The 15,947-nt window shown below is 47.9% G+C and overlaps 2 protein-coding genes across 5 annotated transcripts in view; both read left to right on the top strand.

Moving 5' to 3' along the window:
* Positions 1–6,474, top strand: part of LOC135816202 (UPF0462 protein C4orf33 homolog) — a 12,326-nt gene extending 5,852 nt beyond the window's left edge. For 2 of the 3 annotated variants that reach the window (XM_065329615.1, XM_065329604.1), the window contains 3 exons: positions 2,453–2,504; positions 3,450–3,646; positions 5,260–6,474. In XM_065329615.1, the coding sequence (XP_065185687.1) occupies positions 2,453–2,504; positions 3,450–3,646; positions 5,260–5,350 (340 nt within the window). In that variant the 3' untranslated portion in view covers positions 5,351–6,474. The remainder of the gene's footprint in view (positions 1–2,452; positions 2,505–3,449; positions 3,647–5,259) is intronic. The other variant, XR_010553359.1, reaches the window with a different exon arrangement.
* Positions 6,475–8,183: 1,709 nt separating this feature from the next.
* Positions 8,184–15,723, top strand: LOC135816175 (delta-1-pyrroline-5-carboxylate synthase-like). Of its 2 annotated transcripts, XM_065329574.1 has the most exons (6): positions 8,184–8,632; positions 10,736–10,870; positions 11,633–11,734; positions 12,677–12,832; positions 13,420–13,650; positions 14,877–15,723. In XM_065329574.1, exons 1-6 carry the CDS (start codon positions 8,420–8,422, stop codon positions 15,060–15,062), a joined length of 1,023 nt encoding a protein of 340 aa, XP_065185646.1. In that variant the 5' UTR covers positions 8,184–8,419; the 3' UTR covers positions 15,063–15,723. The 2 variants fall into 2 exon arrangements, with proteins under 2 accessions (XP_065185646.1, XP_065185654.1); XM_065329582.1 differs by lacking the exon at positions 11,633–11,734.
* Positions 15,724–15,947: the final 224 nt, after the last annotated feature.

Genomic DNA, 15,947 nt, shown 5'->3' with positions numbered 1-15,947 from the left:
CTGCTGGTTTGATGCTGCCCAGGATCGCTCTGCCTGGAGGCAGATTGCTCATCGTCGTCCTCCCGCCCGTGCTCCTCCTGATCCTGACTCTGGCTTCTGCTGCGCATGTGGAAAGGTCTGCCGTCGTCCCGGGGACCTCAAGCGCCACGCTCCGTACTGCAAAGCTAGCAGATAGTCCCTTCGCTATCATTGCCATCAGCAATGGGCACATTCAAGGTTCAAGGTGTGTGTGTGTGTGTGTTTGTGCGTGCACGTGTGTGTGTGTGTGTGTGTGTCCGCCGTCTGCAGTGGCTTGGGCATGTCGCCAGAATGCCAGATAACCGGCTTCCGAAGCTGATACTGTTTAGCTTCTTCTCAGATCCACGCCCAGCCTGTGGGCCACGACTGCGATGGAAAGACCTCGTCGCACGTGATCTTCGTTTCGGTGGCATAGTGAATTGGCTCACTTTGGCTCAGGATCGCCCAGCATGGCGCGAGGCAATTGCAAAGACTCCGGATGATCTCGTGGAGTGCAACAACAACAAAGTCACCTGCAAGGTTTGCAACCGATCATTCACTGCTCGTGGGATTCACCGTCACAAGTGCTCAGCTGTACGGTCCTTACCTGTTGCCCAGCAGCCTGGGGCCCGTCACTGTGGAGTTTGTGACCGCTGGTTTCAAAGCGCTGGCGGTTTTGCAGTTCATCGTTGTGTGGAGCGTCAGACATCGGACGAAATACCAGCTGTTTCAACGAGATGCAGCCTGAATTTGGACTGCTGCCAGCACCATTGCTCGACCTGTGATCGCTGCATGAAGAGTCAGGCTGGTTTTAACCGCCATAATTGTACTCGAGGCAAACGACTGCGAAAGGACCAGAGGACTAATCTGCCCATTCAATGCAGCCTATGTAACGAACGATTCTCCCGCCCGCAGGACCTCACCCGCCACCGAAGACAGAAACACTAGCTATGTGTAGAACGGTCCCCTCTCACCTCAATTACTCTCCTTGTTTCTTTTCCTTTCTCGCTGTTGTCTCCCGCTTCTGGGAGCGACGTGGCCATTTTGTGGCAGTTGTACATAGTAGTAGTAGTAGTAGTAGTAGTAGTAGTAGTAGAGAGGTTTTGCATTCCGAATTTCGGAATTATTTTCGGAATGTGGCGGCAGCAGTCGAAAAAGTAGTCGAACTTTCGGAAGTGTGGTGGCGAAAGTGCATGGTTTTCCGAAAATGGATTTTCGGCTCTTTCATGTTTGGGAGTACATATTTGAATACAAAAAGTGTTTTTCATGTTTGTATTTTGCTTTCTGCTGCTCTCGATTATTTGAAAAAATTTCCACGTATGTAGTCAGTTTTGATTTTTGCTGGTTTTGCTGCTCTCGCTGATCTCGCCATGTTGACTAATCTTCTCACACTCCATCACACCGTCTATCTTCCTTTGCCATGGAGCCTACTGACAGTACAAGACAGTAGTTCGCCAACCTCGTCTTCAGCTGTTGGATCACTTGGTCCACCATCAGTACGTCCTCGTCTTCGAACCACACCCAAAAACAGTTTGGCCTGCGCACATGGATTTGATCCTGCTCAGGGAGTCGTAAAATACCAGGTATTTTACGACTCCCTGATCCTGCTCAACCCCTTCGACGCTCTCCATTTTGTTTTGCATGGCAACCCTTGGAAACGAAGTCGAATCAGATTTTCGGAATGCAAAACACTGAAAATACCGTTTTTCGGAACGCGCTTTTTTCGGAAAAGCACAGTCGAAAATAATTCCGAAATTCGGAATGCAAAACCTCCCTAGTGTGTGTGTGTGTGTGTGTGTGTGTGTGTGTGTGTGTGTGTGTGTGTGTGTGTGTGTGTGTGTGTGTGTGTGTGTGTGTGTCCCATATGGTGCAGTGGTATGTGCAGCGATTTCCAATCGATAGGTTGCGGGTTCGAGTCCCGACGATTATGGTCGCACACATCTTTCTTCTCTTTCTCAGACTCTTCCTGACTTTTCTTTCATTCTCCTGGGTGGTTACCAGGTTACCAACAGCCAGTGCATGTCGGAGTATGTGGTGTGATGTGTGTGCGGAAAAAAATAATAATAAAAAGACCAAAAAGTAGGGATTCACTGGCCAGAAAAAGCCACTTCATAGCTGTGTGGTGTAGACCAGGCTGAATAGTGGCGGTCAATTCTTCAGCCTTGCAAGCAGTTGAATGGTGCAATCCCAGCACAAGCTGCTATGGCTTCTGTTGTAGCATCGCGGCGATGGGCGTCCAATGGTCCAATGGTGTGTGTGTGTGTGTGTGTGTGTGTGTGTGTGTGTGTGTGTGTGTGTGTGTGTGTGTGCATTGAAATGAGCTGTCGCTTGAGTATTGCTCAGTGCCCAAAAGCTTGGATCTGGTTGTACAGTGTATTTGCGCTGTCTTTTATAATGTATTTCCTCTCACAGTGGTGATGTGTTCACGTGTCCCTGCTGTTTGTTGGTGTGCTAGGCTTGGACAGCACTTGATTCTGACCCTGGAAGGTGTTCGCTGCATAAAGAAGGTGAGAACTACACTTACGCTCGCTGAAATCCGACCCAAAGTGCAAGGCTGGCGCCCTGGACCAGTTATAATTACATCATTGTATTTGTAATTTGTACATGTGCATGTCCAGCCGCATCCGTGCCACTTCCAGGGCGTAGAGGGCCGTGCAAGTTGAGTGCCCTAAATATGCACTCTGGGTCGGATTTCACCGAGCGCAGTTGTACTGGCAGCGTTCTTTGTGTGTTGTGTTATCTGGAATCCGGACACTAATCACAGTCCAACAGTTCGCCTTGTCGAATGAGACTTGATATTCCTGGGATGAGCCTTCACTGTACGGTGTTTAGCCTGAGAGTGATTGTGTAACATGTTTGTCATTGCAAAACTCGGAATTACCCAGGGAGTGCTTCCCTTGTCATCGGAAGTTTGTGTCGACGGAAGGAGGTGTTTGTATGGTGTGACGTCACCAGCACCTGTTTGCCACGCAAATCGACTCAATGCAATACAGTCGTTATGATGTACTGTAAAGTCGCGGATAAAAGCCGGGTTTGCATACAAGCACATCGCGGATAGAAGCCTGAAAATCAAACGGGTCAAATGCATGTAAGCCTGTCGCGCGTAGAAGCCTGGCTTCTATGCAAGCGCGGATCGGGTAGGTCAAGACTGCATGCGCTATGTACAGTGCATAGTAAAACTGCCACCATACCGGTAGTCAGTGGTAGATCTACGCGCGTAGAAGCCTGGCTTCTATGCAAGTGTGGTGCATATAAGCATGGTTTGCATACAAGCCTGGTTTGCATTAAAGCCTGATGCAGAAAGCGGCTTATGTGCTTATTAGCCCGGCTTTTATCCGCGACTTTACGGTATGTGTCATGATTACGTCATGATTACATCATTCGTGCATGCCAGCCATACTGAGATGACTGTACAATGCTCATTGCCTGTGGACTGTTGCTCCTACCACCAGCACATGCTGCCTCTGGAGTTCACCGCCAACGTTGATAAGTCCGGTGGCCGGTGGACTGGCGAGGCGCTCATTCCGCTCGAGTACTTCCCGCCCAGTGTGACGCACTTCAACGCGTACGCCATTCACGGAACGGGCGATGACCGCGTCTACTCCAGCCTCTATCCGGCTGCTGCCGGCCAGTTTGAACAGCCGGATTTGTGAGTTAACGTGTCACTGCTGTTTGTACTTATACCTTGTTTATCCGGGCTGTCCGCGACCGGGTACTACCCGTAACTTCTAAATGTCCGTAGCTCCGAAATCACATACATTTTGATGGGGAAAGGCCATAGATATGGCATGTGAAGTCACTATTTCCACAAAAAGTGACAAAAGAGTAGTAGTATTTCCCCTGAAATTCGCCCAAAGGTTGACAAAAGTGCCCGTAACTTCGGGGTCCGGATAACCGAGGTAAGAGTGTATTTGTATTAGTGTGTGCACTAGGCCCAAGGGCAGACTGTAACTTTGTACACATGATCTGACTGTGTATGATCTGATTGCTTTGGTAGACAGTTAGTCATAACTCGTAACTTTATGTACTTCCTTTTTTCTTTTTTTTTCTTTTTTTACAGAATGTAGCATTCTGGTGCTGTAGAAGTGGGTGGGGGTGGAGTTCAAGTTCTGCGAAAATGCCTCAGTATAACTTATAAGGCCATCATTTTTTTATATCTATGTTTCGCGTCAGTTCAACTTCCAGAATCATATGCGAGAGGTGGAAAAAAATAAAAAGTTGCCAAATAATAAAAAAAGGCTCATCAGAGGTGTATGCACGGTACATAGCACAATAGCTCGTGCATGGTGTACATTCGAAAGAAAAATCGTACATCGAAGGACAACATCTGGGTTATCAGCATGAGTAAATATTCACTTTGGACAGAGGAGGCAACCGTTGGTGCCTATGCTTCGCTGGATTATTGTACTCAGACTTCAGCAGCGGTGCAAAGACCTCCGGAACGACGCATCCTCTCAGCTTGAGGCGATCAATGCTGTCTGGTGTTAGCTCATAGAATATTGCTCCCAGATGCCGAACAAACGATTTACCAACGGTGGCCTAGAGGCCATTTCTGAATCTCAGCTTCACCGTATGCAACCAGTCCACACTGATGACTCGCACGATCGTACACTCACCGTGCATGTAAGATTTTTTTATTTTTTTCCGAAAACTTCAAAACGTATGCGTGCGGACGACGCGAAACATAGCTATAAAAAATGATGGCCTAAGTCACGCCTTAAAAAACTGGCACAAGGGTAACATGGATGCAGCGAATGGGATTTTCGGTCTGTGAACACTTTGTGACGGGTCAGATCTACTGAGCTGCGCCTGGGCCTTGACACAATAAAAACATACGACAGAGACCTGAAAATGGGGGCGCTACTGAAGTACTTATAATCAGATTCGACGTATAGTCGGGGAAAAAAAAGGTTACCACAATATAGCTGTCCTGGCCCAGAACTGCGGTGCACACATGCATGAGCACAAGTCGCTCGCCTCTGCATCTGCTCTATTCGGCTCGATCTGAACTTCTGTGGTCTGCACTGTCCGGGTTTTGTGCAAGGGAATGCATGAATATGGATAGTCTGCATGCAGCCTTCACGGTATTTGTAGCTAGCTCAACCAAGATCCTCTACCTTGATCACTCAACTCTCTGGGCATGTTCGTCACATGGTCACACTGGGTATCGATCATTGCAGGCTACGTATTGATGCTTCTCATTCTTCTTGTGTCTGTGGCTCTCTGTCCGTCCCTTATTGGCCTCCCTGTTCACTACGCCAGCCATCGCTTGCAGTTTTTCAAGGAAGTGGATTTCTCCGCCGTTTGTAATCGGCCACTGCCCGCAGCGTCAGGAAGCTCGAAGTTTTGGTGAAGCCAGGTCGGCTGGCCCTGATGCTGCCGGTTGATCAACTTTGCGGCGACTCATGGAATGTTAGTGTGTGTGTGTTTGTGTGTGTGTGTGTTTGTGTGTGTGTGTGTGTGTGTGTGTGTGTGTGTGTGTGTGTGTGTGTGTGTGTGTGTGCATGCGGGTGTGCATAGTAGGGCAGTGCTGTGCCTGTAGCCCTTGCCATTCTATTGCATCATCGAACTCACTGGATGCATTTACAAGTGACTTGCGATGCCTGGTTACTACTTCGAAGTAACTAATGTCGCTGCAGGAATGGAGCCTGTTGACACCGCTGAGTCCATCCATCTCACTCAACCCTGGCCGTCAAGTTGTCTGAGTTAGCACGGTGTCACCGCTGCTAGCAGAGCCAGGCCATTGAACCATGAATGGGGGACAGAATTACTAAATGCTACACTGACTGTGAGAATGATACTATCTCCTGTTTTTAGTGCCTATTCTTATAACGTGCTGTAGAGGAGGTCACATGGCCGTGCCGTCGACCTCCTGCCAGTATCATTGACTGGCTCGCTTTCCAGATCTGCAGGCAGTGAGGTTTTTTTTGCGTGACTTCAATATACTGTTGTTCCCAGCGTAGGAATGGCTTGGAATTATTGCGGACTCTTCTTACGTGCTTTATGAAAAACAATTACTCAGTGTGCGCATTTGTAAATTATAATGCTGAGCGATTATCTCCTTGTTTTTTTTTGTTTTCGGTTTTTTTTAATGATAAAACCTCTTTTACAGGCAAACAAAACACAATTTTGGTGGAGGAGTATCTTTTTCTGATTTAATAGTATAAAAAAGAAATCTTGCCATCGCAATTTTCTGGCAAGATCTTTTTTTCTTTTCTTATGTTGCAATTTGAACTCAGAGCAAAGATTTTCTTTATTCAGTAGGTAATAGTGCTGCATCTCTGTCTCTATCTGTCTGTCTGTCTGTCTGTCTCCAAATGGAATTGCACACCAAATGCTGGTCATAGGTGATGGAGTTATTCTGAAAATCAATTGTACAGCTGTATTAGGCAAGCTTGTGTTAATTCAACGGTGTGCCCATACACGATTTTCTGCTGGCATTCTCCCCTCTATCATTCACCAGTTTGTTCTACTTTTTTCTGCCATTGTCCTCAAGGAAAACAATAGGGAGGTTTCGCTCTACGTAATTACGTATGAAAATCCGTATGTCATACGCGCCGGGGAGCAAGGGCAACTTCCATACGTAAATCTCTCTACGGATTTCCGTAGGAAAGCTGTTTCCTACGTTGGGTCCTCCGTAGGACTTTTTGAAATATTTTCCGGATTTGTCCATGGCAACGTTCAAGCCGCGCGGAACACAAGGTACACACACTGTACACCACGTGCAAAATATAATGGAAAACGCGGTTTCTGCTCGTGGTGCATGTGGTGGGCGCATGCTAGCCCATGGCGAATTCTGCTCGAAAAGGTGGCAGATTTTGCTCGAAAAGCAGTGAAATTGGCAGAACCATACAAACCTTATGGCGGGCGGGCAATTCCTCGAATTCTGCTCAATTTCTTTATCCACATACCAAACATGCATGAAACTTACCAGAAAAAGTACCGAATTCTGGCAATTTTTCTGCCGGCATTATCCGCCAAGGCCTAGCGCATGCAGCCAACGCGTCTCCAAAGCAACAATGCATGTTTCGCAGTCGTGGATAAATCATGTAGAGCGAAACCCGGGGCCAACAGCTCTGATTTTTACGTATGAAAATTCCGTGCAGTTTCGACGTTAATTTCATTCATAATTCCGTAGAGCGAAACCTCTCTGCATGCAACTAAACCGTGTTCAAGTGCATAGTCAATTCACCGTGAAGTACAGCAGACCAAGGATGGGATAGAGGCCGATACTCAATGTCACTAAAAAGCTAAAGTGTAGGTGTGGGGATCGGGAGTAGGAGACTGGTTAGAAGTGCAAGGGGAAAGAGAGAGAGAGAGAGAGAGAGAGAGAGAGAGAGAGAGAGAGAGAGAGAGAGAGAGAGAGAGAGGGAGGGAGGGAGGGAGGGAGGGAGGGAGGGAGGGAGGGAGGGAGGGAGGGGAGGGTGCGTGCGTATGTGGGAGTATGTTAGTGAGAAATATCGGCTTAGTTGACTCAGAAATTGTTGGTACTACATCAGTCATGCAGTATTCATACAATCACGTGCATGCATGACAGTAGTAGTACAAAAGTCATGTACAGTGCTGGCAACTGAAATCCAAGTGAGTCGGATTTCAGTTGCCAGCACTGTAGCCGGTATCTTGGTAGTATACATACTAGTAGTCATCAAAACCAAAACTGCATGGCTTGCACCAATAGAGTCCATAATCCCTCTGATTCTGAACCCTCCCGGAACACCCCGGGGTACCCCCTCGGCTTGCACCGTCCTGGCTCCCCCTTTTAGGCTCTATCACATGTATCATCTTTAAAAAATTCTTTATTACAAGTAAATCTTTCCATTTTTCACCCTCTATACAAATAATAAATTTTAGTGTCGCTAAATTTAATGTCGCTGAAGCCGAGACCTCAGCTCAGGTCTGCGGAGATGCTCCAGTTTCACCACCACAGTGTTATTGCGTCTGCAACCACCTCTCTATCATGCAGTATTCTGTTCTCGAGGTTCGTGGTTTCTCGTAAAAAATGAATCCCCCAGGGCCTTGTAGGCCTAGGCCTAGGATAGTAATACTACTAATACGTAATAGTAGTACATGTATCAGATGTATGCCGCGCCGGGGATTATGGACTCTTGCTTGCACGTGCCTAGCCTTCTCTACAGCTCGGGCGCACGTGCACCGTTTCATTATTAATTTTGTTTTGTTTTTGATTCACTTAGTCTTTCTTTGAAATTGAAGTCTCGATTTGACTCGCGATGGCCGATGGGAACTGTTTGTGCTTCCCATGGCCGACTGCCGTGAAGCTTTGCCTCTAGAGAAGCGACTACTACAATAATAGACTTTTTTCTAGGAGCTTGGCTCCCTCGACTGGCATCCATTTGCCCAGTGCTGTCGAATCCATCAAGACAGTATCTAACGCCAGCAGTCAGTGAGTTGAGGATAGAGAACAATGGCCCAGAGTTCCTCCGCTCTATCCCACACTCAGCTGGTGGACTGCTGCAGTTCATCATCGCCAGTGCAGCCCACGCCGGCTGGCTTCCCCGAGTCGACAAGGAGCGCTAGTAGCGGTGCAGTTCTGGTCGTGAAGTTAGGGAGTGCCGTTGTGCTGGACGACCATCAGCAGGCACCTGATCGCAGTCGACTCGAGGACATAGTAGGCCAGGTGAGGACTATTGCGTTTGGACTATTCCCCGTGGCCTGTGAGTGTGAGTCGCTAGTCTGTGACTTCAACAACGCTGAAGTGAATGATCACGGTTTTAGAGCACCTGTTTCCTCTGAACTGTCAGGCTACGCATCACGTGACTTCACTGTGCTGGGCGACCAACCAAGATAATGATCTGACCAGTTCACTGGTACTAGCACAGCATTCATGGTAATATTTATTAGGGCTCAAACGGTCACGGTTTTACCACTAACGGTTAACTGCTAAGCTAACGGTCGGTTTAACGGTTATAACCTATAAGCCACGGCAATCCTGCGGACTCTTTGTTAACCGTATATTTGACTATACTCATTCAAAAAACGTACCCTATTCAGTACAGCGCACATATGTACATTCTCGTGCATGCTCATTCATACATACCGTTAAGTACCGCCAGAGCGCCCCGTCTCGCGAGAGCGCCCCACCTTGATTTTACAGCCAGAGGAAGGGAAATCGTATGGCAGAGTGCAACGAAGTTTGTACGATGTAAGAATCTTAGTGTCCTAAGGTCACACTTGGCAGGTTTTTGTGTGGAGCTTGTGTCCGCTCGAAGGTACGGATTGACTGCAAAACGTGCAATATGTGTACACGGTTCATGTCGTATGACCTATAGACAGCAGACCACCTCCACAATACGACCACGAAAGGATGAGATGGTGGGGCGCTCTGGCGGTACTTTACGGTACTCTCACACCAAGAGACCAGATATGACCGAGTTGACAGCTCAGTAATTGCGTACGCGTGCGGCAGCCTGCGAAAGTGCATACTTTGCAACGACCTGATACTTGGAAAATCGACTGAAAAATTACTGCGTAACCGTTATCTTAATTCTTCGTAACCGGTCTGCAACCGGTTAATCGGACTAACCGTTTGAGCTCTAATATTTATACTGGCAGTTCTGTAACTCATGAACACGGTATCAGGGCCTGCTGGAGAGCCGGGTCAGCCGGGTCACGCGCCCGGCTGGGGAACTGCACGACCTGGCTGAACAGATAACACCGGGTCCAGTCTGACCCGGCTGAAAAATGTCTCAAACTATTACTTACTTACTCACAATGGATTCCTAAAATACCGGTATTTTACAACTCGCGGACCCCATCTGTTGCATGCAAATCTAGCGCAACCGTACACAAGCGACAGAAACTCAGCTAGGCCGGTTAGGCCCCCGTGCAATATGCCGGCATTTTTTTGAGCATTTTCGGTACAATCCGCGAACCCAGCACTTTGGGCTCGTGATGCAGCATTTTGGGGGAAACGGAGCACTTGGCCGTTGTGTATCAAAATTGAGAGAAGAAAAACTTCCCAAACAAGAACGTTACTTCCGCATTCCGTGGGTTAGCTTCTTGTTGAGTAGTTTATGAATTGTTTACCATGGCAGACTCGAGCAAGTCTCTTATTGAGTATTTTCTGACTCCCTGGTTTTGACGGCGTGTGCTGAGGATGACAAAAAAGTGAGCATTTTCCGAGCATTTTCGGCAAGGTTTGGGAGCATTTTCGGCAAGGTTTACGAGAATTTCCCAAAAGCATTTTCGGCAAAGTTTCGGGCATATTACACCGGGGCCTAGCTAGGGTCAACTGGGGCCAACTGGTTCGAGTGCGATCTGGCCAGCGGCGAGCAGGAAGTCAGGACATTGAAAGTCGATGGGGCAGGCAGTCAAAAGCGTAACTTTGGCTATAGCTTTTGACACAGTTGCAAGTTTTGAGCAGGCTTTTTGTTTGTTTTTCTGCCGGATGATCTGACCCGGCTTGACCCGGCTGGCCTGCATGCGCCAGGTACACTCTGACCGGGCTGTGTTGAATGTCTAGAGCAGGCCCTGGGTATATACAAGCACGGAGTCGTAAAACATTTTGCGACTCCCTGCTTGTACAATGCATGACAGCGGCAGTGGGTTACAAGATGGAGGACCCACTAGCATGAACGGTGCCCCCCCCCCCCTCCCCTTGTCCCAGTGTAAAGAGGATCAGAAATCAGTACAGGGACATGTCGACACCGTCCTGATGGTGCATACTGGTCCACAACCCCTAAAAAAAGTGACTGACGACCGTCGTCGGATTTGATTGCAGGTTGCTGAACTGCAGCATTCTGGCAAGCGTGTCGTCATGGTCATCAGCGGTGCAGTAGCAGTAGGCAGGCATGTTCTCAGCAAGCAACAGCACTCTGCAAGAGGCAGTGGCAGCAGCAGCGACAACCCTGCTCTGGTATGTATCTCCCGATATGTAAATACACTATCTACAAACTTTTCTAATTGTCCGCAATTCCCGATGATGGGCCAGGCCCGAAAATTTGGTGTTATCACTGTAATGTAAATTTGAATTTAGATCGCAGTGAAGAGACCGTTTTTGGAGTTTGGAGTTGAGAAGCGAAGTTCGCTATCTAAACAATAAAATAAAACTTAGTTCGAGGGGGGGGGGGGGGAGGGGGATATGCCACTCCATAGTCACTTCTCTGCACAGAAATCTTGATCCTAAACAGGCACGGGTTCCAACAGACTGTAACCTAGACCACTGTTCAGCCTGCAAGCGATTTCCGTGCTGCTCATGAAAAGCAAAACAGATTGAGCTGGGCAAAACCTCTAAATTTTCTTTTCTGACATTGTGTAGGATTAGCATGGATGATGGATGGTGGCTATTGTTCTGATTCGCAGATCCACGGTTGAGAACTACTGAGGGCTTTAAGGCTAGGGAAATCACAGCCAGGAGATGATAGTCTAGTACTTGTGTGATTTGCACGTATCCACAGTTGTGTGTGTGTGTGCGCACGTGTGTTTGTGTGTGTGTGTGTGTGCGCACATGTGCATGTGTGTGCCTGGGGGGGGGGGGGTGGCGAGGGGAGGGTGCACATGCACTTGGTGTGCGTGTGCGTGTGTGTGTGTGCGTGCGCACGCACGCGTGCATGTGCATATTCCGTAGTAAGCGATTGATTGGACTCAAGTCTGCTCTGTGCATTGGCATCACATGTAGGACACACGGCGGAATTCAACAACATGCTGTGCAGTTGGTCAATGCCACATTACATCTCTCTGCCAATCACTGTTCTCCAAACATGGCCTGGAGGTAGCCGAGGTAACTGCATCTACTTGTAGCTACAGTAGATTTTCAGTATATACTTAAAACGTACCCTCAGTGGATGTAACATACTTCACTGTTTGGTTGCGGATTTAAAAAAAGTACTTTCTGAGGACCCTCCGTATACGTTTCGAGTCGTTTGATTTATGATATAGAGTACATGTACCTCGACTATGAAGTACAGATCTGTGCGGCCATTGGAGGTACGTTATACAATAGAGTCCCCTCCCCCCCCCCCCCCCCCCCCAGAACGTTTTGAAGACGTCAGGCTGGGATGTTCTTATCTACATTTATGAGCAACTTGGCTGCATTCTAATAGCATGTTCTGAGAAAGAATTCATGCTCGATCGTATACACACACACTACTACATACATGTATCGCCAAAACTGCCAAACACCAAAACCGACGTTCTTGACTTTAGGCTGTGCCATCCATAGTGAATCAGGCTGGGTGTTGTTCGGCTCCACTGTCTTCGGTGTGTGTTTCTACTGTACTGACGTTTTACTATCACCGAGATACACAGAAGGAGAGTGCTCCACTGCTCGAAGACTTCTTTATGCCCTGAAGATCTGACAGGAGAGAATAATTTCTCCTCTCCCTACATGTAGTTCAATTTGTCCAATTTTACAGAATTTTTATTAAGCTTTGAAAGGCTAGATATTCACTAGATTTGAGGCACAATGACTGTATTGAATGAAAGTGGCCAGAAAATTCAATGAGCCTAAGACTTAAAAGTGGGTGCCACTCAAGTAGTCTCCGAAATGCATACTAGCATGCACGGGCCATGCAATGTACAATCCTCCTCTTTCCCCGTGCAAAAGAGCGCCAAAACGTGTGCGTGTGTGTGTGTGTGTGTGTGTGTGTGTGTGTGTGTGTACGTGCATGTGCGTGCACATTTGTGTTTGCCCTTGACATTACCCTGGCTGGCACACCTGCAGCTTCCACTGCAAGAGAGCGACCTGACCGGGGATCGCAGCGCTGGACTTGTGCAAACACTGACGGAATTGGTGATGTTGAACGCTATTCCTATTGTGAATGGCTGCTTCAGCATGCCAGGCAGTCACAGGCCTCTTGCTGGAGTGGACCTTGATATAGTAAGTGAGTTTACTGTTTTGCCACACCGTCTGTGCATGTTGAGAACAAGAAAGCGAGTGTCCCTGTTCTGTATGCACTTCATCATCGTCAGCATGAGATGGAGAAATGTATCCGATACAGTTTTGTATTGGAGTTAACTCTGTTGCGTCCTTTACAGATATGTACGTTCATGTGCATGTCCATTCTGGGATAGGGTGAGATTGAACTCGATCTGCTTGACCAGTCTGAAACTCGTCCTGCGACAAGTTTCGACTCGAGTTGATTGGGTAAAATATGTGACGGAATGAAGTCCAAGGTATGCTAGTGTACACCGTGCTGTCTGACGATGAGCGTTTTCAACACGAAACTTTGAGTAACGGCAGAAAATGACTTGGTTATGTCTTTGCTGTGTAAGTACTGACTATTGTACTAGCTCTGTCTACCGGACATAGAGCACTGTACGCAGCCTGAGGATCTTATTCTTAGACACCCATGCTTGTACATACACTGGTCTTATATTTGCACTGAATTGAGTGCATCCATGACATGAGTTTCAATGACGGTGTAAACTGATCCTAAGGCGGCGTGTATGTGCATGTGTTCACAGGTCGACAGCATTGCCGACAACGACCGCATGGCTGCCATCCTGGCGCGTCGTCTCCACGCCGGAATGCTGATCTACTTATCCGACACGCCGGGTGTTTTCACCGGACCGCCTGGCGGTGATGACTCGGTGCTCGTGCCGACGTGTCGTGTGGCATCGGGCAGTACGGCTGCCGACATTGGCGTGAGCTACGGCACCTCGTCCAGCGTGGGTCTTGGCGGAATGAAGTCCAAGGTACGATCAGGGCATAGCTGGACCCCCCCCCTCTTTTAGGGGGTGCGTATGTATGATGGCTGGTGCTTATCATGTGGGTCTGGGTGGAATGAAGTCCAAGGTACGATCAGGGCATAGCTGGTCCCCCCCCTCCCCCTCTTTTAGGGGGTGCATATGTATGATGGCTGGTGCTTATCATCATGGTCGTTGTGTGTATGCTGAACCTAGGTCGAAATATTTAGGTCCATACGGGCTACGTGGCCTGACGATCACCGGATGGTCCAACGAGTGATTCTATGTTGATCTTGGTAGAACCAAGTCTAACGGGTATGGTGGTGGGTCCAAAGAGTGGCTCTAGGCCAGCAGACTACAGGAAAACTTCAATATTCATGTTTGGTATCTGGACATACCGTATTATCTCTAATATGAGCACAGTCTCCAATAATAGCACGTCTCCAATAATAGAACACCTTGGGGCGGCATTCAAAAAATAAAGTGCTCAGTCTCCATTATAAGCACACTGTGTAAATTCATTATCTGTACCGGTGAAAAAAAACCTGAAATGTGTGTGTCATACATGAATTTGGCATGGCAACATGCCTCTGAAATGAGGTTGAAATAATAATGGAACAGTCTCCAATAAAGGAACGTCTCCATTAATAGCACGGGGCGGAGGTACATTGAAAAAATAAAGGACCGTGCTTATAACTTATTAGAGATAATACGGTAACATGTTTTCTCTATTCACTGCATATAGCCAACCGTTATGGAACTTATGATTCTTGAGTCTCTGCAACGCGTGCATTAATCTAAGCCGGGCACACTTATTTCTTTTCGGTCACAGAGGAATAGTGAAAACAATCGTGCCGGGCGTCCGGGGGCCTAGTGTTCTCCTTGCAGTTCTCCCTTGCCCTCACATGATTTCAGGTTGGAAGGTTACTTCAAAGTACATGACAAGAAGTTAGAAATTCAGCCAGGTTTAAAAAATAGGACAGGTAATCAGGTATATCATCGCAAAATTGACCGGAGAAGCAGGTCCCAAATCCAATTACAAGTGGGTTTGGAGCCTAGATTCGGTCAAAATCAAGTTTTCAAAGCTCACAGGACTACAGTATTTGAATGGATGTAGAGTGTGTGTTTTAAAATGACCTTTGGGGGAGCTCTTGTTCACATGCTTTCATTTGGGCATTGGAGATGGCAGTCGATACTAGTTCCTGCTGTGGGTTTGCTGGTTGTGTGCTGTTTAGGTGGAGTCGGCCATGTTTGCAGCCAGACACGGCGTCAGTGTTGTCATTGCAGATGGCAAGTCTTGCACGCCAGGACAGCAGCACACCCGGTTACTGCTGGACATAGTCAGTGGCAAGCAAGTGGGGACGCTCTTCACCCGCGAGCAGTCTTCGGCAAGCCACAATCGATGCGAGAAACCTCCGTGAAGACGTGATTGAATGCGGACTGGGAATCAAGAGGTGCTGTGCACCTTTGCTAGTGTGGAGCAAAACAAGTTTACAGCCATCTCAAAGCAGGTCATAAAGTCCGCTAGGGACCGGACAACTCTCGTTGCAAAGACCGTCTGTTCCACGTCTGCAGACAGAGTTTGAGCATTGGCCATGTACCAACTGCATCTCCGTGTGAAGTATGCACTGTCATCCGACTGATCCCCTCCCGTGGGTCTGAATTGATCATCTAATAATTTATCGATCATGTCGGACCGCGGACATATCAGTCCAATGATTGCACTATTCCGCAATGCACGTTTGCCCGATCTACTTCACTCGCCGCACATCACCACCCTAGCGTCTAGCTCTTGGCGGATAGTGCTGACAGAAAGGCAGGCAGGATTTGGTTCCTTTCTAGTATGTTTCAACATTTCAGTACTTTTTTATATATTTTTTTACAAATTTACAAGATGTACAGCAAAACCTGTCAAGGCAACCACCTGTCCCAGAGGACCACTACAACTGGAACCCAATGGTGTTATTTCCAGCCATAGGGAGACCACCTGCTCAAGGGGACCACATTCGGAAGGTCCCTTGAGTGGTCGCCTTAGACAGATTCCACCACAGCCTCAAGAATTATTGATTTGTTATTGTTCGACGTCTCGGTGTTCGACCGCCATCAGGAAATTCTGAGTTGTGGTGGTTTGCCCCAAGCGCATTTCGTTCTGAAGCGGCAGGAAGCGTCCAGCACATCCTGAATTAAAAAAGAGGATGGAATGAAAGTCACCGTTCTGCACTCATCCACATTCATCGATCTTATTCAAACGCTTTCTGGTGGCAACCATCAGGTCGTCAAGAGTCCCCATGCCATGGCCAAAGGCT

Source organism: Sycon ciliatum, chromosome 1, assembly GCF_964019385.1.
Source record: "Sycon ciliatum chromosome 1, ocSycCili1.1, whole genome shotgun sequence".
Lineage (NCBI taxonomy): Eukaryota > Metazoa > Porifera > Calcarea > Leucosolenida > Sycettidae > Sycon > Sycon ciliatum.
This window is presented reverse-complemented; position numbering and strand designations above follow the sequence as displayed.

Excerpts from the sequence above, each read along its gene's own strand:
- LOC135816175 (XM_065329574.1), top strand. The coding sequence starts at position 8,420 with ATGGCCCAGAGTTCCTCCGCTCTATCCCACACTCAGCTGGTGGACTGC. Across the intron at positions 8,633-10,735 it reads TCGAGGACATAGTAGGCCAG|GTTGCTGAACTGCAGCATTC; the intron begins GTGAGGACTATT and ends ATTTGATTGCAG. Across the intron at positions 10,871-11,632 it reads GCAGCGACAACCCTGCTCTG|GACACACGGCGGAATTCAAC; the intron begins GTATGTATCTCC and ends CATCACATGTAG.